General features: G+C 37.2%; 1 protein-coding gene across 2 annotated transcripts in view; it reads right to left on the bottom strand.

Annotated features, from left to right (window-relative positions):
• The window catches only part of Olfm3 (olfactomedin 3), a 224,509-nt gene that overhangs the window by 12,248 nt on the left and 187,496 nt on the right, over nt 1-24,765 (bottom strand). For both annotated transcript variants that reach the window (XM_006990502.4, XM_006990500.4), the window contains exons 3-4: nt 18,203-18,358; nt 12,822-13,041 (exon numbers count right to left, since the gene is read on the bottom strand). In XM_006990502.4, the coding sequence (XP_006990564.1) occupies nt 12,822-13,041; nt 18,203-18,358 (376 nt within the window). The remainder of the gene's footprint in view (nt 1-12,821; nt 13,042-18,202; nt 18,359-24,765) is intronic.

The following is a 24,765-nucleotide window of genomic DNA, read 5'->3' as shown; positions in this document are numbered from 1 at the left end:
TGAGACAGCATGGAATGATGTAAGAGCCAGAGGATCAGGATGTCTGCTGTGAGATTGTGTTTTCTAGAAAGAATAAAGAAATTACATCCATGTTAACATTATCAACATGGCTGCCTAAGCAAAACTTGAATAATGAAAACACAAACAGATGTGGAAGGAGAAATCTCATGGGACTCCACAAATACCTACAGACAACTAATGGCTACTGAGAAAGGGACAATTAGTCTTCCCCAGAATGGATATGCAATGTCAAATTGTCTGTCCTGAAATCGCATGCATACAAGCAACACTAAATGGACTCAGCTGGTTGCATTTGTATATTTATGAACACACACACACACACACATATATATATAAAATAAGTCATGAATTTGAAAGGAAGTAAGCAGGGGTAACATGAAAGGGTTGGGAGGGATGGGACATTAGAAGGTTTAGAGGGAGGAAGGAGAAAGGGAGAAATGACAATTATATTTTAGCTAACATTTAAAAATCATAAAGAAGATAAGTTGATTATATATATATATATATATATATATATATATATATATATATATATATATATATATATATATATAATTCTCTGTGTAGCTTTGCGCCTTTCCTGGAACTCACTTGGTAGACCAGGCTGGCCTCGAACTCACAGAGATCCGCCTGCCTCTGCCTCCCGAGTGCTGGGATTAAAGGCGTGCGCCACCACCGCCCGGCCCGGCTAGAGTTATATTTCTAATGAATTATTACAATGTAGTCCTGTACATGATTCTTTAGAAATGTATTTCTCACAAGTTCTCACTCTACTCCCGAACATATCTTTTAAGAGAAATTATATTGTCTGTTTGATCACTTCTTGGCCTTTTGCTAAGAGCAAATGTAGAATCTGTTCACCATTTTAATAAATTGTTTGAGGAATATTCATTTGACACAACATAAGAAAATTAAATTAATTTTGAAAAATTTATAACTGTAAAGTTTCTTAGACATTTTGATTACATACATATTATTTTCAGTATGTGCAGATGATAGTGTGGAGCTATGCCTTCAAACATAGATATTTTAAATCTATTCTTTGACCATGGAAGATCCCACAGACACTCATGAAACTTGTTCTTTGCTTTCTGGTTCCTCCCTGGGTTATTGTTTCTCCATCATCGACCTGCAGTTCAGCATCTGCTCACTTTTTCCTATCTTTCTAGTGACTCACAATGTGCGATGTTTGACACTGTCTTCCCTTTCTTGACCTCAATCCATCAGAATTTTTCATCTGGAGGTATGTTTTATGAGTAACCTAGTTTCTTAGTATTAATCTATGAGGCACACTTGAAGTATAGCTGAATGTTCATGTGTCTTTAAATCTGTTAATCTTAAATAAGTGCATGCATTTAAAAATTTAGACTCCACCTAGGTAAGTAGGGAGACTTCTAGCTTAAAATCTGAGATATAATTAACAAGAAGTAACCTACTGGCTCATAAATTGAAGGGGAAATTACTTAAGGTTTTAGTTTAATTAGCATATTAGCCATTAAGTGGTCTAAACATGTAGAAGGCCAGCTGGGGAAAGGTAGTGTTTTAAAATGGCGTGTGGGGGGCTATAGGTTAAGGATACCAATAGGATTTGGGTCTGGATTGTATTTTTACTCTTTTAGAACCCTGAGCAATTTCTTAACATCTTATTGTCCTGTGAGTAACAGTAGTAATCAAATATCTTTCACAATGCAGTTGAGAAGAGTAAATAAGAAACACATGCTGGGTATTTAAAATACTACTCAGTACACATCTAGATACTTTAGATGTATGAACTATTGTATGTGTTCCTGCTACAGATCTAACACTGATAGAAAGAGTCCATATCATTAAAGCTGTAAAACCAATGTGAACATTTTGTTTTATTTTTCTTTTGTAGATATGATCTAAAAATCACAGAAGTTTAAAAGAGAACATTAGAAAATCAATATAGCTGTGAACTACAATTTAAAAAGAAAACTCTATCTACTTTATGGATAATAAATTGCAGAGAGCATGAAGAGTAGGGAGAAATATTCCCTATGAGTTACCACATTGTTTCGGTGAGGAATATAAAGCAACGATTGAGACAAAGGAAATTGGCCTTATTTGGACGTCTGATTTTAAGGGTAAAGTGGATAGGAACAAACTTTAGTTTAGATTTGAAGATGAAAAACCAAAATAAATTAGGAATGTTTTAGTGTAACATGAAAATATGTGACTTGCTCAGTTGAGCAGACTTTAGTACCATCTACTCAGATAAAGTGACAGGGAAGGAGAGGAAGAAGAGGGGAAAAAACATCAGGATTCCAGTGAAGGTAATTTTAAGCTGTGCTTGATTTGACATAGTATCTGTGGAGAAAGTATATACATGAAGGAAGCAGATGCACCTGTGAGAAATAGTTTTGACATTTGTGAGTATTGTGGTAATAGTGAATGTCCGAGGATGTATTTGCTTCATGAGGGATATACACAATGAAAAGAATGCTCCATATAACTCTATAAGTAAGCATCTAGGGTGCCCAACAGAGGAGTTCTGGAAGAGCCTATCAATAAGATGGAAAAAATGTATAGTGTTATGAACTCCCAGTTATGGGAGTAGCTTTTTCTTACAAACTTCTTGCCTCCAGAAACTGAACTTTGGCCCAATCTTGTAACTGAATTAATAATATATGCCTTGAGAGTTTTAAAACTGTGTAGTCAATCTGTTTTCCTAGTATGTATTCAGCCTGTTTAAATTGTCTTTAATAAATTCATATAAACAACCTTACTATGTCTTGGACTTCCCATTCATCAGTTTTCAAGCTAAGCTAAATGTATAGCTGAAGTCTTATATTAGGTACTCCTCCATGTCCCAGCCCAGAATTGTGTGTATGTGTGTGTGTGTGTGTGTGTGTGTGTGTGTGTGTGTGTGTGTTGTGTTATTCATTGGCTGAAAGTAGCCATGAAGTTGAAAGCAACCTAGAAAAGAAATACAAACTATAAATGCTTAAAATGCATGTGGATATGGTTTGGTAACACCTACTTGCAGTTTTGAGTGCTTTTTTGGGTCAGTAAAGTAAAAATTTTCCCTATAAATGTTGCTAAAAATGATTCAAACAAGAGATTTCTCATCCCATTCCTATACCACACTTTCCATACTGTTCATTCAGTATATCTGTCCCCTTGTTAGGGACAGATGGAAGACCAATGGAAAGAGGAGAAGAATTCAAACTTGGGCTCACTGTTTGTCTAAATTATCCCAAGAGGATGAATCTTTTTCTTTAACAAGGCACCACTAGACCAAGCAAAAAGTTCTTCAGTATTATCCTACAGAGAATACCATCCTGATGGCTAACAAGACACTTTTGAAGAAATATCAAAAGTAATTAGTGCAAAGAAATCATTAATGATCATAAAACTTATGTACAAAGTGATGAATCATAACTTGGATGGGAGTTAATTTGAAAAACACTATAAACCAAATGGCAGCAACAGATGTTCCTTTTTAGGAAAAAGAGGGAGGGACAGAGTGGCAGGGAAACATGAAGTCACAAGAATTATGTTTCTGTTGTTATTTAGTAAAGTCAGATGTATATCTAGGGGCCATGTGGCAGATAGGGAGTAACAGATATTGTAAAAGATTATAATGAAGTAAATGAAGTCCACAATTAGATAATCGAATTTCCATAGTATTTATGAGTAATCATGTCTTCACTTACCTTTAATGTATACGTGGATTAATTGAAACCAAATAAACATATAAAGCCTCTCCCTATGTACTTAGGACATCAAGGCACACAGTATCAAGTCTGGTCTCTTATACAGGTCACATGCTTAAATCATTGTATAATGGCAGATAATGCACTTACTTTCTGGAATGGACTTTCTTCATTTATAAAATTGAAGTTCTAATGTTTGATATTTTGTTATTTTAGGGGTCAAGAGGGTATTGACTTTATTGAGGATCAAGAAGCTTTTATATATTGATGAGGAGAATGTGGTATCCGTGGTCATGAACCATCCAACAAACAAAAAAATAAATAAGTAAGTTACCACTGTGGCCATGCGATTGTCCCCATCATGCTGTTAGCATCAGATAGATATCCCCAGGAAGCTAACAACAATGAAAAACTCTTTGTGTTGATTTCTTTCCAGGAGAAATTTCCTTTAAATTGGTCATTGATTTCCTAAGTGAAAATTTATCTTGTCAAATGAAATCAGTAGAATTTAATCAGCACATATTTATGAAACTGGCTGCTTTCCCAATTAAAGTTTTGTCGGCTTTGGTATCAAGAAAACATAGGCACCTTCACATTCTAAAGGAACAGAAACATTAAAAAACAAGAACAGAGAGGGAGAACAAGGAATAGGAGGCCATGGTACATGAAGACCACATGAGAAAAGGAAGAAACAAAGTGCTAAAGAGGCCCACAGAAATCCACAAAGATACTCCCACAAAAGACTGCTGACAATGGCCGAAAGACAGCCAGGACTGACCTACTCTGGTGATGGGATGGCCAAACACCCTAATAGTTGGGCCAGAAACCCCATCCAAGTACTGAGGAATCTGGATGCAGACATCCACGGCTAGGCCCCAGGTGGAGCGCTGGGATTCTAATTAGCAAGAAAGAGGAGGGTTTATATGAGCAAGAATTGTTGAAACCAAGGTTGGATAAAGCACAGGGACAAATAGCCAAAGGAATGGAAACACATGAACTATGAACCAATGGCTGAGGGGCCCCCAACTGGATCATGCCCTCTGAATAGGTGAGACAGTTGATTGGCTTGATCTGTTTGGGAGGCATCTAGGCAGTGGTACCAGGTCCTGGGCTGGATAAAAGAAAAAAAACAAACAAACAAACCATAACCCTCATTTTTGTTTCGTGACTTCTGCAAACTAGCTTTTGTGCAAATGAATCACCGTCTTTCTTATTTTACTCTCACTTTCCAGAAGAAAAAGGAAGCTAGTCAGGAAAGATAATTTCCCCAAATGACAGTGAGACAAATGTCCCCACAAAGGTGCATGGCAACAAAAGAGGGGTGAAGTCTTGCCTCACTGATTTCCCCTGCTGATCTCCTCTGTCTTCAGCAAGACCCATGAAAGTATCAGCACTGATAACATTCCCCATGAAAGTATCAGCACTGATAACATTCTGCATAGTCAGAAAATATACTGATTAGGTTATTGAGGAAAGTGGCCATTATATTTCTCTGATGACTTTTATGCATTCCTTTTCTATCATCGGTTACCACCCATCATTAACAATCATTAGTTGAGGAAACAATCATTATTTAGGATGCAGCATGAAGAAGTTGTTTGGATCATTGATACATAATACACATCTGCCCTCTTTTCTTATTTCTTTAGCATATGAATCTGCTTTACTATAGCTTAGTCTATTAGCTTCTAGCTTTGAGTCCTTAGGCCAAACCCATTCATATAATTTAGATAGGGCAGGGAATATACCTATGGACAGAAAATTATGTCTTTCTTATTAAGGCCAATGGAGAACTCCTGTAATAAAAAATATGTATGATTTGATTTTACAGTCTATTAAAACTCCTACAAAATTTATATCTACCATACTTTGGGAGCCCCATAAAGTCTATTTATATTATTTAAATTTTATCTTTATGTCTACTCTTGTCAATTATGCTGCTAGGGGACAAGATTGAGATATCAACTCTGAGCTTTTGTTGGGTATAACAGCAATTACATGTGTGTCTAATAACTCATATTTTCTCAGGAAACACAATTTTTACTTTCTTAGTCATATAAGAAATTACCTCAACTCTTCCATTTACGTGTTCTAATATAAACTTGAATTAGGAATATATCTTAAAGGAAAAATCTATTTAAACTTAAAACTAAATGAACAATACTGTAATGAAATTCCTGATAATTTAGAAATTTGTGTTTTCTTCTGGGAATATAGTTGTTTCTTTAAGAGATTTAGATATAGTTATACTTTAAGAGCGTATAAACATATTGAAGATTAATGATAGTCAATGAATAGTAAAGATGATTGATTAGAGAAAATCATGTCTAAAGTAATTTTAGCCCAAAAGTTCTAGAAGAAATTGCCTCAAATGTATGGAGTGAGGAGACTGTACCATTTTATGATATACCTTAAAACTTTAGGTGTGTGTGTGGCATAGTCTAGCAAATGATTTCAAATGATTTACTAGGGATTATTTCAATTTAATCTAGAGACATATTCTCAAAAATAGTCCACCAATTTCTGATTAAAATCTCAATTTTCCACACCAGGGAGCCAGAATTTAACTTTTCTTTAATTCTATATTCTATGAGATTTTTGGTGTCTATAGACCTATACTATTACATATTTTCCAATGAAATACTGAACTTGCCATTGTGGAAAGAACAGAAGTCAATAACAACACAATACAAAAACAGATGAGAACTAATGCTATGCTTTTGTATCTGCCTCTCCTCAAAAGCTTTCTGACTTGGGAAAGACACATACATACTACACACACACACACACAAACTGCACACATGTATGCACACACACACACACACACGACACATGCCCTCATGTATACACAATATACACACACATATTTGTTACATTAGTGGAAAGCAAATTATTTTAAAAATAAAATTCTCTATTCAAGCATTTGTAGAAACTGGTTTTCTTACTGTGTTTGAAATATGTCGTGAATGTCTCCAAATACAAAGCAAGCCAAGGGTAGTCCTTTCAATGCAGGAACAGCATCCCTCCAGCCCCCTGCCAGATAAAGGTACACACACACACACACACACACACACACACAAACACACACACACACACACACACACACACACACACACACACACACACACCACAAATCAATGAATTTTCCCTTTTAAATGTATGGATAAGCTAAGTGGCCTGAGGGAGAGAAGAAAGGGTCGAGAGAACCATGCCATGGGAATGCACACTCAAGTAAAGCTGCTCAAAAGAGCTGGTGTCTTGTGTGCAGAATTAAGAGTGTTAGGGTTTCATCAGTTAAGTAGGAAGAGTGTTTCAGGGGAAAATAAAGAAATTCAATGCCTGGGAGGGTTAAAATACATAATAGAGGGGAAATGAAAGATGAGAATGGTCAAAGCTTGGGACAGAAGAAGGGTGCATTCTGAGGTCTTAGAAGAGGAGGGGAATTGTGTAGTATCCATGTCACTGACATACAACATGCAGAAGTGTCTGGATTCAGTTTTCAAGATAAATGCCTCACATATAACTGTAACATGCCCCAATTTGTGCTTGGAAAAAATTAGAATAAATACAGAGAGCAATGAAGAAGGTCTGTCTTCAGTTAATCCAGGTGGTAAGGGGGGTACTCATTGCAGATTCCAACTGAAACATGGTGAAAGATGCTCCAGACTTGGGTGGTGAAAATGAGGATGCAGAGAGTAACAGTTTTGAGAAAAGTGTAAAGGAGGAGTAAGAAGATGTGGTGACTGTGTGGGAGACATGAGCTCCAGGGGCTAATGAAGATATCATTGTCTCTCACACTTCCTTCTGGGCCACAACAATAGGATGGATGGATGGTAGTTACAATTATTAAATTGCATATATTTAAATGTATGTACACAGTTAACAAACTTATCCTTTCAACGACTATTTTATTACGTGATATGTGGAGAATGCCATTGCTTCCTTCAACATGATGTTCTTTCTCCTGTAATTTATGTTAAAAATAAATACTAAAGTTGTTTTAAGGCAAAAAAAGATATATGTGGGAAAGAAATCTGATTTTAAATTAAGAAGGACTTAGGCTTAAAGTTGTTATAACCTTTATAATCTATGGAAGTTTATTGATTTTTTTTTGTTTCCTTAAGTCATGTGTAGCACAGAGTTCTTTGAGGGATTAAAACAAATATGTAAAGCAGCTGGCATACTGCCCTTCAAGCAATAGGCACCCAATCTTGTGGCAATTACCTATTTATGTGCTTGCTAGTCTTGCTGAAAGATGAGCTTGTTTCCCTAAGGGAGACGGCCTTTTACACTTTTGGCTCTTCAAATACCCAACAAAGTGCCAGCACATATCATGGGGTCAAAAATATTTTCTGAGTATACAAACATATCTATAGGCACATAGAAAATTTAGTTTCCATTGTAAGAAACAAATTCTCCATAAAGTATAGTAAGACAGGTCTCATCACCTTGACCTCAAATGGCTGTTTTAGTAAAAAGATGTATTCCCCTGTTTCACTAGAGGGCACCAAATCATTGCCCTAAAAATAGAAGCAGCAAGAGGGAATAGGGTGGGGTAGGGTAGGGATGGGGGCAAGCCTGGTTATAATCTCCATCAAATATCTGCTGGTGATCTCAGGGGGTGTGTAAGAGTTTTAACCACGCTTTCTCAGGCAAGTTTTCACAAGCATATAATTATATTCTGCATGTCGTGAAATCTGATACGATTTAATTAAGCGCAGGGGACTTGATTCTATTCAGTCTCTCAGAGGAGAATGTGGAATACTTTTGAAAAAGCATCATTGTACTTCACTCAGGCCACGAGGGTGCATTGCTGTGGGAGTTTTGTCTGGTTTCTGCTCACTGCAAACCTTTAATTTTTCTATTGAAATAAATAGAATATTGCCTTGGTACCCTGCAGGCCTTGTGATTCCCTGGGGGCTATGTTTATTGTTCGGGAGGGTCCTTGAGGGCAGGGAAGCTGGTTTAATTTTCAATCTTTAGATTTATGTGCTGTGCCCTCTGACATTTTACTTAAAACTAACTCCACTGGGGGAAAAAATTGAGGGAAATACACTCAAAATTGTTGCGATTTTATTCTCACTTCCCAGTTCATTTCTACCCTCTGCTAATCAGCTGTGTGCTGAGAGGCTTCTGTCAAGAGTGAAGACCCTAGTCATGAATGAGCCTTCTTACTCATTAGACTAGATTGCAGTCCCCTCTCGCTGTGTCTGTCTCTGTCTCTGTCTCTGTCTCTCTCTCTCTCTCTCTCTGTCTCTCTGTCTCTCTCTGTCTCTCTCTGTCTGTCTCTGTCTCTGTCTCTCTGTCTCTCTGTCTCTCTGTCTCTCTCTCTCTGTCTCTGTCTCTCTCTCTCTCTCTCTCTCTCTGTGTGTCTGTTTCTGAGCATTGTAGCAAGTTGATTTTTGATTCTTTGAAATGTTGACCCCATGATATGTTCTCCTCTATTCTTTGTGATAATGGCCCTGTTGTTAATTAAGTACTGTCTTTCCTCCCTCCCAAGATTCCATGGTCTGATGCTTTGATATCCTGGTGCTTGGAAGATAACAATGATTATGGAGTTGAAAGGATTCTCAGAGATGAATTCATCCAACTTGTACCAATACCAAGATATGTAGATACTAAGTCAAATATATTTTAATCAAACCCTGACCCAGTGACACCTTGAAATTTCATGCTTTAGTTTCTGTTTCTCTGTACACACACAGAGACACCACACACACACACACACACACACACACACACACACACACACACACACACACACACACACTGATATCCATTTTTATCCATCATCTACCCATGTATGCAACTACCATGTATCTATATCTTTATTTCTCTATCTCTGTGTCTCTATCTATCTATCTATCTATCTATCTATCTATCTATCTATCTGTCTGTCTGTCTGTCTGTCTGTCTGTCTGTCTGTCTGTCTTTCTGTCTACTATCTATCTATCATCTATCTATCTATCTATCATTTATTTATTTATTTATTATCTATCTATCATCTGTCATGTATATTCACCTTCCATCTACAATTTAGATTCTCTATTTAAAACTTCTCTGTTCAGTGATGTTCACTAAGTGGCTAATTGATCTAAGTAGTGGGAAGGACAAAAATCACTTTTTTTTTTAGACAAAACCCACTGGTCATTATGCTAAGTGAATAGGAGACAATGATTTCTGACAATTGAAAAGAGTTCATGAGATAGTACAACTACAGCCTACTCTTTATTTTCATGGGTTTCATATTTTCAACTTCAATCAACCAGGAATAAAAAGTATTTGGAAGATGATTTCATCTGTAGTAAGCATGTACAGACTAATTTTCTTGTTATTTTTATCTAAACCATATTTACTCTACATTTGGACTGGATTGGGTTTTATAAGGAATCCAGGAATTACATAAAACATATGAGATGGCATTCATTGGTATTGTTAAGTACCATACTGCTGTATACAAAGGGATTTAACAACTGTAAATTTGGGTATTTGTGAGGCTCTGAACCAGTTCCTCACAGTTACTAAGGCACTGCTGAGTTTTCAGCTACATCTCAGTTAAAGCAACGAGCAAATATCTTATTAAGAGAAATGAGTTCAGATGTTATTGTTTGATACTTTTAATTTATTGACTGTTAGAGTACTTGTATCAGAGTAGTTAAATTCAACATATAAATAGTTCTGGGTTTGAGTCCCGGGACTGAAAACTAAATAAATGAACACAAATAAAAGAAAAGAAACATTAGTTAGTGAAACTTATTTGTTGCATTCTTTCAGACCTTGTGGCCTATGAAGGAAATGATAAAATGATTCATGATAGTAAATAACATATATATGATATATGATTATATATGTAATCATATTACATATATCAGATATAATTAATATATATCAAGCCTTTATGTCTAAGGACACAATGAAAAAAGTGTACATATTTCAAAAGTAATGCAAAAAGGGGGAACTTTTAACCACATAGATTAACATTATTTCACTTAACTATAGTTGCAAGTATTGGAAGAAGATGAGTGTAGTGAGCTATATATGGATTGGTTTTTAAAAATAGAATCCACAATTACTCAGTTGTAGTAGGCTATTTTTATCTACCTACCTATTTCAGTAATATCAGAGAGTGCACAATGAACCAGTTCCTAAAATTGACTGAATCATGATTTCTGTGTTAATTGCTCAAAAACACAATTGACATACTTCAAGATGCAAAGCTTTATTAACTCAATGTGTCACCCAGACTATTCTTCTTGGGGGAATGGATGAAATTGGGGAATCCAGCACTAGAGAAGTAAGGAAGGCTGAACTAAAAGGGATCATGAACTATGAACTAGATGCTAAGATGCAAGGATGTCTAAGAAAGCTTTAGCAGAACAAAATAATTCAGATGTATACCAGAAAACCCCCTTTCCAGTTATGTGGACAAGATAGCTAGGGATATGAGTCAAGAAGTTTACATAGTTGATTGTTGATTGGTTACAGATAGTAAAGAATGGGAGTTAGTTACATAGGAGTCAATATTAAAGGATTGAAGCAATAAAATGACTCCTAATAGCATTCTGCTATAGATCAGTGCCTTGCTCAGCCATCACCAGAGAAGCTTCCTCTTGCATTAGACAGAAACTAGTACAGAGACCCACAACTGGACAATATTCAAAGAGTGAGAGAGACTGGATTTTTCAGTCCTAAATGGGATCTGCATCAAAATCTTCCCTTCAGGGCTCAAGGAGCTGTGTGGAAGAGGAGGCAGAAAGATTATAAGAACCAGAGTTAATGGATGACTCCAAGGAAATAGTGTGTTCAAGGCACAACAGGACTGATAAACGTATAATTTCATAGAGACTGTAGCAGTGTGCACAGAATATACATGGGTTCAAGCCAGATGGGGTCCCAGCACTGAGAGGGGGAAGTGGACACGGGTTCTCACCCCTAACCAAGAAGCTGTCTAAATTTGTTATCTACTTGCAAAAGAAAAAAAAACCTTCTCCAGTGCAGTCTTACTGGGTATATAAACCACACTTTGGATAGATTCCATGCCCAGGAGTAGATGATAAACACAAAACCAACCCAGTGATATTTTTTTGCAGACTTTTTATAACATGTAGCATTATTTGGTCATTTTATTTTCTGGTCTTATTGGTCTTTTGCTTATATATTTTGGTTTCCAGTTTTGTGGGTTTGTGTGTGTTTCTTGGATCTCTGTGGTTTATTTGTTTTTTTAAAGAGAGAGAAAGAAATGGCATATGGTTGAATGAGCAGGGAGGAGTTGAGAGACAAGAAAAGTGTGTTCACAATATTTAGCAACCATAATTTTCAACTAAAAGAGATGAAGATTTCTATGCATTTTTGTGTAGCCTTTGGATTCACTTTATTTCTTGTGAATTAATCTTGTGTGATTTTCTTTGGAAATTGGTATGACTATAGTGGGGCCCTGATATGGGAATTCCTCAATTGTTTCTTTATTTTGGTGATTGTGGTAACTTTCATATAATGCAACATTTTTGTTCTTTTTTAATCATTTGAATTACATTTTAAATGGTGTCCAAAATGGTTTTTGTAACAATTCAGATTTTATTTAAACATTTACATGGATGCACTGAAGAGTGCCTTGCTACAAATAATCCATTTAAAGCGCGCTACCCCTCTTGCCTTTTGACTATTCCAGAACAGATTTTTATTTTGTAGTTTTGAGAATACTTGTCTTTGAATTTATGTCCTGATCATTTCACATTCTGTCAACAACTAAAACAAACAAACAAATACCCAAAACCCAGAAAAACAAAACAGAACAACAAAAAAATGGAAGAAAGCTTTTCCTTCCCCAGCCAAGCAAATATGGCCATCTCATGTTTAGAAAAAGGAGCTTTCTATCCAGTACTGTAGCTATCACAGCTGCTTATATTCAGTAGACTAGTTATCTGAAGTCACAGAGCCTTGACATTGCAAAATCTTAAACTAGAGTTCTCAGCCATGCTTAATTGACTAAGGGACACTTGGTCCAGTAACTCTGTCCTGACTCAGTATCACTAAGTCCTGCACTCTAAATTCCTTCAGTGTGAGGACTCAGTCTTCCTGGAAACTGAATCTCAGGACTTTAGCAACTGAATGATCTCTACTCACTTAGCTTTTTCATGCAGTCCCGCAGCCTGGTTTCCAAACTGAGGACCCGTTGGTGCAGCTCTTCATAGTCATAGGCACCGATTTCCTCCTGAATCCCAGTGAGGACTGAGGACAGGTTCCGAATTTCCTCCTTGAACTGTGTGATGAGCTTTGCGTCTGTTTTGTACTGCTCCAAAACTGGGATCAGGGGCAGTAGCTCATCCATTTTCTCTTTCAATTCCTGTGGAAAGCAGCAGAATGTTTCCAAGAATCATTTAAAACAGAAAAAAGCATCGATGTTCATTGCATATGACATGTAAAGGAGCTCATTGAAACAGCTTCAGAGTTCTTCATTGAGTTTTTTTTCTTTTGGTTGAAGTTAGGTAGGCTTTGATAATGCAAGTGGTTGTTAGTAATAAATTTGCCTATCTCAGCTTAGTAACACAGTGATCCCTCTTTAAGAAGATACATGCCTCAATATAAAATAAATCAATCCTTATAATTAGAAAAGCCTTCCTGTCATAGCAATTATGGCCTTTTGTATTATCTTACTTTCTGCTAGTTTTTATAAAGTAAGTAATACATCATCTAGTTTGGAAACAGAGACATGATCCCCTTTTCCAATGATGTATTGAATGGTGATAATGGAAAGAGATCAAATATTCTATGAGAAGCTAGTGAAAATGAATTATCTAACCATTGAATATCCATGCCATAGAATTGCATAATGAAAAAATTTTGATTCTAGACCAGCCTTTTCCTTGAACTTAAGCCTGTTTCTAGCTATGGTCATGTACTTCTTTGTCTTTACTTGTGCTCAGGTGTTCCTTCCCTTTAGAATATCCATCTTAGGACAACTTCATCAGACAGTAAGTTCAACAACATGATAAATCATACTAAACTTCCCAAAGGTTGAGGAGATATATACTGCTGTTTCCATTTTGAATTATTAGCCACCTTCTGTCTCCATTTGTCTTATAGCATAGATACTTTAGGTGTCATTACAGAAGGCAAAATTGCTGACCCACCCATGTAGTGAATTAACTCCTTCAGGGAAGAAGGTACACAGGTAATATTTAACAGTTGGGCCAGCTACACAGAGCTGTTCAACACTTAAACACTAATTTTTGTCAAGAGATCAAGCAGTGTAGGTTGTCAGTCAGTGTCCTCCATTCCTAGTCATCATAGGATTGGGCCACAACTACACCTTTACCTGCAACTTCTGCACTTGCCACCCATACTTCTTCCCCTTTAACGTGGTAGCTGTGGACAACAAAAGTATTGCAGGAGCTTGACTCAACTCTGAATTTATTGCAGATGATATAATCTGTTGAAGGAGTTCCAAGTTTAGGATCATTTAAGAATAACCCCTAGGTGCTGTCAGAAGCCATACTGTACAATTATTTAAGGAACAGAGAATTGCATTTTTAAATTAAACTTCGAAAACTTTATTACTATAAATACATTCGAGTAGCAGAAGCTCCTGTTGTTGCCCTGATTCATGGGTTTGTGTTTCTTGTGGGGAGATTTTTATGTATCCTATAAATCTGGAAATCTTTGAATGTGTCTCCATGTACACGTTGAATTGGAGGGATAAAGAACCTTTGTAATGAGAAAGATTCATAACTATTGCAGTCAAAAGGCAGAACTGCAGAGTGTTGCTCATTTTAGGTCTCATTTTGAAATAAGCCTATTAGTTTAAGGATCTTTTGGTACCCCTAAAGGGAGACACAATTGTTTCATTAGAATTTTAACGATAAGAGCTCTGCTCATACCATTTGCTGCAAATTATAACAACAGCCACAGTGAAAGCTTTTTCCTTCTACCAGTGGGTGTATTCAAAGGAGCAATCTGACATCAAAGTTTTGGAAGTATCTTTTCAGTGAGGAATTACATTTTTTTTTTATTTTTTCAAAAATTGTTAGACTTTGGGCAATCAATTTTAAAACTTTAGACATTTAATAGAGGGATATATATATATATATATATGTATTTATAAAATAAAATTATACTGTCATAGATCTGGCTTTGCTAATACCTTCTGGAATTTTACTTTCTACTGTGTAGCTCTGGCAATAATCATAATATCTTACCAACAACAATTTATCTTATTATGAAGGCTAGCTTAGCTTTCCTCTTGAAAGATCAAAGAAGAAAAAGTTGACAGTGTTTGTCATGAGATGAAAATTTTACAGAAGAGAGATTTTTATCTAGTAATTTTCAGCTTAAGCTTGGTTTTAGAATGTTCTACTTCTAGCCTATGTTATCTCTGTAGCTAGAGGGAAATGTGATACATGATGCAACTCAGTGAAGAAATGAGTTTCACAATCATGTGTTGAACCTCTAATTGTTACTTTGATTTGAGTGCAGTGGGATGTGCTCATAAATGTGGGGATGTGGGCATGAGTATTGGTGTGCATATTGTATGTGTATATATGTATGTATGCAGGCATGTGTGAGTATGCAAGTTTGTGATTGTATATGTATGTACATGGGTGTGTGTGTTTGTGTGTGTGTGTGTGTGTGTGTGTGTGTGTGTGGTGTGTGTGTGTGTGTGTGTGTGTGTGGTGTGTGTGTGTGTGTGTGTGTGTGTGTGTGTGTGTGTGTGCATGTGTGTATGTACACATCACTGTGGAGGCCAGAGGTTGGTTTCAAGTGTCTTCCTCAGTCACGTTCTGCTTATGGTTTTACTAAGATAGGTTCTCTCAATGGATCCAGGAGCTCACCTAATAGGTTAAATTAGCTAGTTAACAAGCTTTAAGATATGTCTATTTTTAATTTCCAATGCTGAGGATACAGGTGTGCATCCCCCTAACCCTGCCTGTAGCTAGAGTTTTCCTGCCTTGCCCACAGTCAGGGCAAATGTTTGTCACCTGCCAGTCCCACAGCTACTCAGACCCGACCAAGTAAACACAGAGACTTATATTGCTTACAAACTGTATGGCCATGGTAGGCTTCTTGTTAACTGTTCTTATAGTTTAAATTAATCCATTCCCATAAATCTATACCTTGCCACGTGACTCATGGCTTACCGGCATCTTCACATGCTTCTTGTCATGGCGGCGGCGGCAGCTGGCAGTGACTCTCTCCACCTTCCTGTTCTTTCTTTTCTCCTCTCTGTTAGTCCCACCTATACTTCCTGCTAGCCACTGGCCAATCAGTGTTTTATTTATTGACCAATCAGAGCAATTTGACATACAGACCATCCCACAGCACCTGCCAGCTTTTCACATATGCTAGGGATCTGAAATCAAGTCCTTATTCTCATATTGCAAGTAATTCACCAACTGAGCCAAGTCTGCAGTCCCTATTGGTCTAATTTTAATTCAGAGAACTAGTTTATCAGTTCAGATCTACAGGTCTGGAGATAGGCCTTGTCAACTTGAATCTTCAGTGAGATGCTAGAAAATTTACTCATAGTTTGTGTTTTAATTCATCTGCTAGGGTTAAAAACAGCAAAATAATGCTTGCCTCACAGGATTGGTGTGATGATTGAATCAGTAAGTATACTAAAGTGCTCTGAACTTTGCTGTGAATATGTATGTTCAGAAAAAAAATGGTTATTGTTGTGATTACTGATATTTAGATTTAGGCATTTCCAACATATCTTTGGATTATGTGAACTGTGAAATCAAAACCATAATCACATGATACTTCCTGAAAATTCAATAACATCATCACTTTTGCTAAGCAAAAAACCTATACAAATATTTTTTGATTCACTCAGCTTTCTTTCTTTGTTTCCTGCATCTACATCCCTAGTCCTGTTGACCCAGGGAAGATTGCATGGTTCCTTGGTTCTACCCAGGCTTCAGTACTTTGTATCCTGACATGCAACATGAGCTCCTGCTCTGTTGCTGCTGCCCTTTCTGGAATCTTTTCTCTCTTCCACCTCAATATTTATAACCTCCTACTTTGTTAACAGCATAGCTCCAGGTTCACATTGTTACTTGTTCATCTGCTCTCTAATTCTGAGCATTGAAAATGGACACTGGAACCCTGAGTTTCCAGATCCTCTCTGGAATTCAGTGTCTGGGGAAAGGAGGTCATACCCAGCACGGTTTTCTTGAACACTGTCAAATCTCTAAATCTTCAGTAGATCTTCAGTGAACAAATGAGCAGCTCTTCTCCCTGTGCTCTCAAATGATGCTCATTCATCACTGGAGCCCAGTTTAGTTCCCTATTTCCTGTCTTTCATGGGAGGAGCTTGCGCTTCATTCCTCCAAGAAAGGCCTGGCCCTGCCTCACAGAGTGTATGTGCCCAGTGAAATCTTGTTGACATGGATTCCTGATCTCAAAACTTATCTTTCTCCCTGTTTACCATTTTCCCACATTTTTTCCCTGTTAATCCAGCTCAAAGTTTTATTTCCTATAATCTTCAAGTGCATTGTGTCTTCTAGGACTTGCTCTAATTCTCCCCCCCCCCACTTCTGGTTTTGTTTAAATCTCTCTTCAGCTCAAATTATGTAATTTAACCACTTCAACTTTCTCTCTTTTCAATATCCTCAACTTTCATATCTTCTTTTTCTTTGTTTGAAACTGATTATGTATTGATGTCTGTCATCTAAACCTCTGTCCTTAATTTCCCGAGGCTACAGGGAAAATTCCAAAACATGATGATTTTTACCACTTTAAAATGTACCTGGCAAGGATCCGTTTTGTAACTAACTCTATATGTCTCCAGTATGCTCAAAATCCTTGACCACAAACTTGAATACAAGTCATTCCTTTTACACTAGGACTGAACCTTGCTGTCTAATTGACAGAGTGGGGGAAAAGATGCTACATATGAACAACCTTGATCTTTTTGAAAACTCTGCACTATGCTTTTTTAAGGCAGATAAATTATTTTAATAGAGGCTCAAGTGTCATTATCAGAAGTTTTTTAAACAAGTGACTTTGTGCTATATCATTAATAAAGTCTGCATAGCATGCTTAACATACTTTTTCCATTTCTAGTTTCTAGACAGTTGGTATTAAACCACTTGCAATCTTTAAAAAGGAACTTGTTTGTATAAACTTAGAAAACCATCCCTTTAAACATCCTTTTATCAATGGCATCATTGTTCCCTTTAATAATTTATAATTTGAAAAAGCTTTGATGACTTAATTATTAACATTCCTGGGGATATCCCTTTGTCCAAGATGGTAAATTACCTGTTAATACACACTCAGAAACTCCACATACCTCAGGGTTGGGAGGCACCTTCTTTTTCTTTTAATAGTAGTTTTCTGTGTGTTCCTAGCCACTTATGGTCACTTTTTACTGACAAGACTATTGACTCCCCAATGAGTCCTTAACTTTGTATACATGCATGGGCTAATGCACAGTGATTTCTAGCTGAGTGACATGCTAGCTGCCTACTACGTGGAATTGACAAGACTGCAGAATTCATACCTACCTGAAAATGCTTGGTCATTAGTGTCTTCCGATCATCTTCAATCTGCCGAAACTTGGCCTTCAGCCCTTTCATTTGGGTTTCCATTTTTAAGACGTACTGGAAATCTCTCTGAGTTCTCAAGTTTAAGACTTCTATAGACTGGGACATATTCTGTACCTGTCAAATGAAGCCATTGGTTGTATATTATTCTCTGTTTGTGGATACATGCAATCTCTACTAAAGTATCACAATGTTATTAGCATGAAGAACAGAAGTACCAAATTTATGAATGCATGTCTGCTTGTCATATTTTCAATAAGCATTCAAAAAATCCAGCCAATGGAAATTATACCTATGCATGTTATAAAAACTGGACATACATCATTAGAAATGGCCCAAAAAGCAAGAAGATAGTAGATTAGAAAAAAAATTAAAATTACTTTCATTCCAAGGCCTCATAAGGTTATAATGCCCCAAGGTGATGCATGTTGAGATAAAATGTGTTTGTAAATGCTGTTTCTTACATCGGAAATGTCAGAGGGATTTTGCAACAGTGTACAGTGCTGTGGGATGTTTTTCTGTACATTGTGAATACGTGTTGCTCTGATTGGTTGATAAATAACTTGCATTGGCCTATGGCAGGGCAGGATGGAGATAGGCAGGAAGATCCAAGAGAGATAGTGAAAAGAGAAAGGAGAAGCAGGAGAGACGCCAGCTGCTGCCAGGAGAAGCAAGTTGTAAAAGTACCAGTAAGCCAGGGTTACGTGGCAACTTATAGATTAATAGAAATGAGTCAAGTTATAAGAGCTAGCTAGCAAGAAGCATTCCATAGGCCATGCAATTGGTAATTAATATTAAGCCTCTGAATCATTATTTTATAAGCAGCTGTTAGACCTTGGGGACGGGGCAAGACTGGAGAAAACTTCTGGCTACAGTATGGTAGTGACACCTCCAACAGAGAGCTTAACCATTTCAAGGCAGAAGAATAAGGAAGAGAGTGAGATGGAGACTTCATAAAGAATGAACAAAAGTATATAAAAGAAACCGCTTGGCAGAGAGAAAGGCTAGGAGCCCTCATTCTCCACCACTCAATTCCACCATCGCAGCAGGTACAGTGCATCCTCAGACTGTCTGAAGCTGGTCTATTGTTTATTATAATACTAGCATACATCTCAGGGTGGAGCTTTAAAATGCCAAGGACACACAATGCATGAACTATTTTGCAGAGCTAAGAGCATCAGAATATGTGTAGGGAATCCTATACACGTGCAAATGAGCCTCAAATGCAAATGACTCCAAAAAGCCCAGTGTGTAACATAAAAGCCTGTATCCTTTGTTCATTGAGACACAGAGCTACTTAACTCCCTCTCTTTGCTCCAATCCACTTCCTCCCTTGAAAACAGATCTTTTCGTAGCAAACTGTGCTCTGCCACTGCTGTGTCTCTGTGACCCTTCTCAGTTTTTTGTTTTTTTTTTTTTAATTCTAGAACGCATGAACCTGGATTCCCTCCAGAAGAGCACACTGAACCCTGATATCTACTTATACTGATTTCACTGCAGTTACATCATGATGGTTGTTTTAAGTACTCTGAAGGGTGACACTGAGTTGGCCAGGACAAGTGCTGGCAGTGTTAGAACACCTTCTAAGTTGCATAGCTTATGTTTGAGGGACTTGGGAAATGGCAAAAACAGAACGTGCCATATAGATAGGCAGAAACACATGTTAAGTTGATGGCACTGGCCCAGGTTCACTGAGCCCCAGGCTATTTAGAAGTAGAAAATAGGTGACCTAGAAAAATGCAGTAAAGAAAGAAAGGCTGCTCTAATTTTTGTGATAGCAAAAGCCTGAAAGCAAAGGGAAGCCTCTAATAGAGGGAAGCACTTGAATGAAGAATAGTATGAGGATAAATTATTCTAGACTAAGATGGATCTCTACACCTCTGGTTTCTCAGTACTCTCTTCAGAGCAAAAGCTTTGTCTTCGCCTGGAAGCTTGTCAAAAATCAGCATTCCAGAACTATTCCAAAGACACTCAATTAGTCTGCATATTTATCAAGATTCCCAAGTGAGTCCTACAGCTGACTTTTAAAGCTTGAGAATCACTGTTCATCTAGGCAGGGTTTCTAAAAGAGATAAATGTAATATGGGTTCAGAATTCAATCCTTTATCATAAATCAGATACAGCCACACATGCAAAAGATAATATAATCTACTAAGAGAAAATCCTGAAGAAATGCACATAGAAGAATTAGGAAATACTTAGATGTTAATATTAAATTTCTGAAAGAGGAAAGCTCTATGAACACACATGTATGTATATGGTGTATGTGTATAAATCCATTTTGATTAAATAATATTTTTGGTTGCATAAGTTAATGCACCAAGGAATAAGCACAAAAAGATGATATGATTGCAATTATTTCTTTGTTTTAGAGATGTGAATGTTTTTATTTGTTTTTAAGTAAATGTGTATTGCTTAATAATTAGTAAAGGCTAGTTTCATTGAAAAAATAGTGAACTACAAATGAGGGTACATTTAGAGGTAGACTTCTTTCATCAGGTAAAGTTACAAAGCTTAATGCACATACCAGTCAGCTATAAAGAGACCCTAGTTGATACATTGCTCACAACTGTCGTTTTTAGAAAAGCCAGTGAGTTCTCGTGCCCTGGCTTGCCTCCGTTCTTTACCTCTGGTCAGACAAGTCAATTTTCTTTTATTCCTTTTCTCTTTTGTCTTGATCCCTAATTCTCCCCATGTCCATCCTGTTTCCAGCATGTCACAGTCTGGCTTACATTAAAAGTAATTTTGCAATGTGTGCTTGAACAATGTCAGCAGAGGGCCCTTGGTCTGTGATCCTCCTCAGAGGCTGTGTTTTACATCTTTTACTTTCAAGATGTTTCACAGAACCAAGCACAGAATAAGCGCTCAATACGTATTTCCTGAGTAAAACTATCTTGGGTTTCAAATAGTATAATGGCAATTAGGATCTTGCTATTTTAGGCAGAGTTTGTCTCTCCCTATAACTGTCAGAGACTATAGCATATAACTACAAATATTTCTTAATTTGAAATTATTATTATATTTGCAACGTTTCATATAAAAATTTTTAGCGCAATACAAAATTAGAGATGACATTGAACTCATGGACACTTCATCATAGATAAAAGCATTGCTTCAAAGTAATTTTCTAACCTCATTTAGAGTTAAGCATGAATAAAGAAAAGCATTTGCATTAAAGAAACTGGCTACCTATTTAAATATGTAACAGACTGTAAAGATGCCTGTCATTAGCATGGGTGATATCCTCCTAAGAATTTTCTATACCTAGCCATATTCTACACAGTTAGAAGATTGCGGGAAGAGGAAACATTCTGAATAGAGTTAGAATAGTGTCCCTTATTTTATGTGCTACTCTAACTTCTCATTTAAATTTTCACCTTAGTTTGTGGTATGGGAAAATACTTTGAGAGAATTTTTGATGAGACTTGGTTGTGATCTATATTATACAACCTTCAATAATTGTAGGACTATGTCTGGGGTATAGGGCAGCATTCGAAGTATTGGAATGGGCAGTATTTAACTCTGAGTTGCCGTTAGCTCTTCTTAGGAAGAGCTTACTCCTGTTGGTGCAGACTCACGTGAGCAAGCTTCCTGATGATACAGAACACCGACTCTCCATTGTGTGACTCATAGGGAGACCTGTCATCTGTGTTTCTTCATGAACTCTGCTTCCCTCTGAAGCTGTTCTGCAGTTCAGCTTTTCATATTTGTTTGGGATTCTGTTATGTTTTGAACACTAGGCGACACCTATGAGGTTTGGTTTTCATTTGATAGCGTTATTTTGAGACAGTCTGGAAACCTAAGAGGTGGGGCACAGTGGGAAGAAGTTAAGTTTTTAGATGTATGTCATCAAGGAGTGTATCACCTCTAAGTTGTTCCATTGACCTCTCTCCCTGCTTCCAGTCTGCTGACTCACTCTATCACATGGTTCTGTGGTTCTGTTTATGATGTTCAGACTTACTACAGCTAAGGAGCAACAGGATCGAGTGACCACAAAATAAAACCTCTAAAATCACGAACCAAAATAATTCTTCCTGTAAGCTTGTTTTTGTTAGATATTTGTCACAACTATGAAAATCTGCCTAACAGACTTCAACAATGTTTGGCCAAATCATTGTCTCCCATCTCAGATACTCCTTTTTTGAACTCTGTCCTATTTGTTTTTTATGAATAAAATGTATGAGGTCTTTCTGAATGAACACAAATGTATTTTTACTCTCAGTTATAACTGTTACTCATACCACTTAATAATAATAATAATAATAATAATAACTATGGTTCAATATGTTTGTCTAGCTTTGGCCTAACAATAAGAACAGCAGTTCATGGACTGTGGGACTTTACAGGAAGTATGGTTTTTACACTGCTTTTGAAATCTTCAAGGTGAAGTGTATAGTGTTCTTGAATTGATTTTATTGGTAAAAATGTTACCCACTTCCTAGTCCAAAAATCATATTTTAGGAAATATTGACCTAGGCAATGAAGAATACCTGTAGCAATACACAAAAACTATGTAGCTAATAAGCAAACTTTTAGGCCAACAATTTTATTTCTGGTGCATTAAGACCCAAGCTATTAATTAACATATACATGTGTTAATACATCGGACAGAGAGAGCACCTATTAATAGTGTCGAGACCACTAGTGATATGGTAAATGACATAAAAACAATGTAAAAGCAATCTGATATAACACTACAGCTTACTGGCTAAGTAACATTGAAAGACTCAGAAAGGAAAAGATTATTTTTGCTTAAATTTAGAAAATGAAACATGTGGTGGTATTGTGTTCCCCAAAATATATTGTACCCTAATAAACTTATCTGGGGGTCAGAGAACAGAAAAGCCACTAGATACTCAGGATGGGCTGTGGTAGCACAGGCCTTTAATCCTAGCATTCCAGAGGCAGAAATCCATCTGCTCAAGGATACAGCCAAGCATGGTGACTCACGCCTTTAATCCCAGAAAGCCAGTCTTTAATCCCAGGGAGTGGTGGTAGAAAGCAGAAAGCTATATAAGGTGTGAGGACCAGAAACTAGAAGCATTTGGCTGGTTAAGCTTCAGGCTTTTGAGCAGCAGTTCAGCTGAGAGCCATTAGGATGAGGACACAGAAGCTTCCAGTCTGAGGAAACAAGACCAGCTGAGAATTTGAGGTGAGCTTAGCTGTGGCTTGTTCTGTCTCTCTAATCTTCCAGAGTTCACCCCAATAACTTGCCTCAGGTTTGATTTTACTAATAAAAACTTTTAAGACTCTTGCTACAAAACCATGCCTTTTTTAAGGATTGAATGGATATTAAGAACTTAAGTAATGAGGCATCAAAAAACCAAATAATCAAATTAAAAATGGGATACAGATATAAACAGAGAATTATCAACAGAAGAATCTCAAATAACAAGATAAAGGAATGTTCAATATACTTAGCCATCAGGGAAATGCAAATCAAAATGACTCTGAGATTCTATCTTACACCTGTCAAAATTGCTAAGATCAAAAACATAAATGACAGCTTATGCTGAGGAGGATATAGAGCTAGAGGAACACCCCTCTACTGCTGGTGAGAGTGTAAACTTGAAAAGCCACTTTGGAAATCAATATGGCAGTTTCTCAGAAAATTGGGAATTGCTCTACCTCAAGACCCAGCTATACCACTTTTGGGCATATACCCAAATGATGCTCAAACATACCACTAGGATACTTGCTCAACTATGTTGATAGCATCTTTATTTGTAATAGCCAGAACCTGAAAAGATCCCAGATGCCTCTCAACCAAAAAAAATGGATTAAAGAAAATGTGGTGTGTTTACAGAATGGAGTATCACTCAGCTGTTAAAAACAATAACATCAGGAAATTTGAAGGCAAATGGATTGAAAAAAAATTGTCCTGAGTGAAGTAATCCAGACCCCAAAAGACAAACATGGTATGTACTTACTCATAAGTGGATATTAGGTGTATAGTAAAGGATAACCAGGCTACAATCCATAGATCCAGAGAGGTTAGGTAACAAGGAGGGACCAAGGAGGGAGGCATGGAATTCCCTGGGAAAGGGAAATAGAAGAGACTTCCTAGTGGACTGGGGGTGGGTGGGGATGGGAACTTGAGGGATCAGGTTTTGGGGTCAGGTAGGAACCCGGTGCAAGGGAAACTCCCAGGAATCAACAAGGATGACCTCAGCTAAGACTCCTAGCAATGATAGATGTGTAGACTGAACTGGCCATCTACTCTGACCTGGCAGGATTTCCAGAGAAGGGATTGGGAGACTGGCCCAGACACACAACTTTTTACCTACAGGCTGTCCTGCCTGTCCTTATGGGAGTGGCCAGCCAATGACTAGTTTAGCCTCAGAAACATACCATGGGAATGAGCCCACTCCTGACACTGCCTGGAGGGCTAAGACCCAGAGGCTAGAATGGCCCAGAGACATAGGATAGAACCAAACACTATTGGAGAAAAAAAAATGTGGACGTTCTGCTATACTCATGGATTGGTGACAATAACAATTGTCATCAGAGAACCCCCTGATGGA

Source organism: Peromyscus maniculatus, chromosome 6, assembly GCF_049852395.1.
Source record: "Peromyscus maniculatus bairdii isolate BWxNUB_F1_BW_parent chromosome 6, HU_Pman_BW_mat_3.1, whole genome shotgun sequence".
Taxonomy (NCBI): Eukaryota; Metazoa; Chordata; class Mammalia; order Rodentia; family Cricetidae; genus Peromyscus; species Peromyscus maniculatus.
Note: the sequence above shows the minus strand (reverse complement) of the source record. Positions and strands in the feature narration are given on the sequence as shown.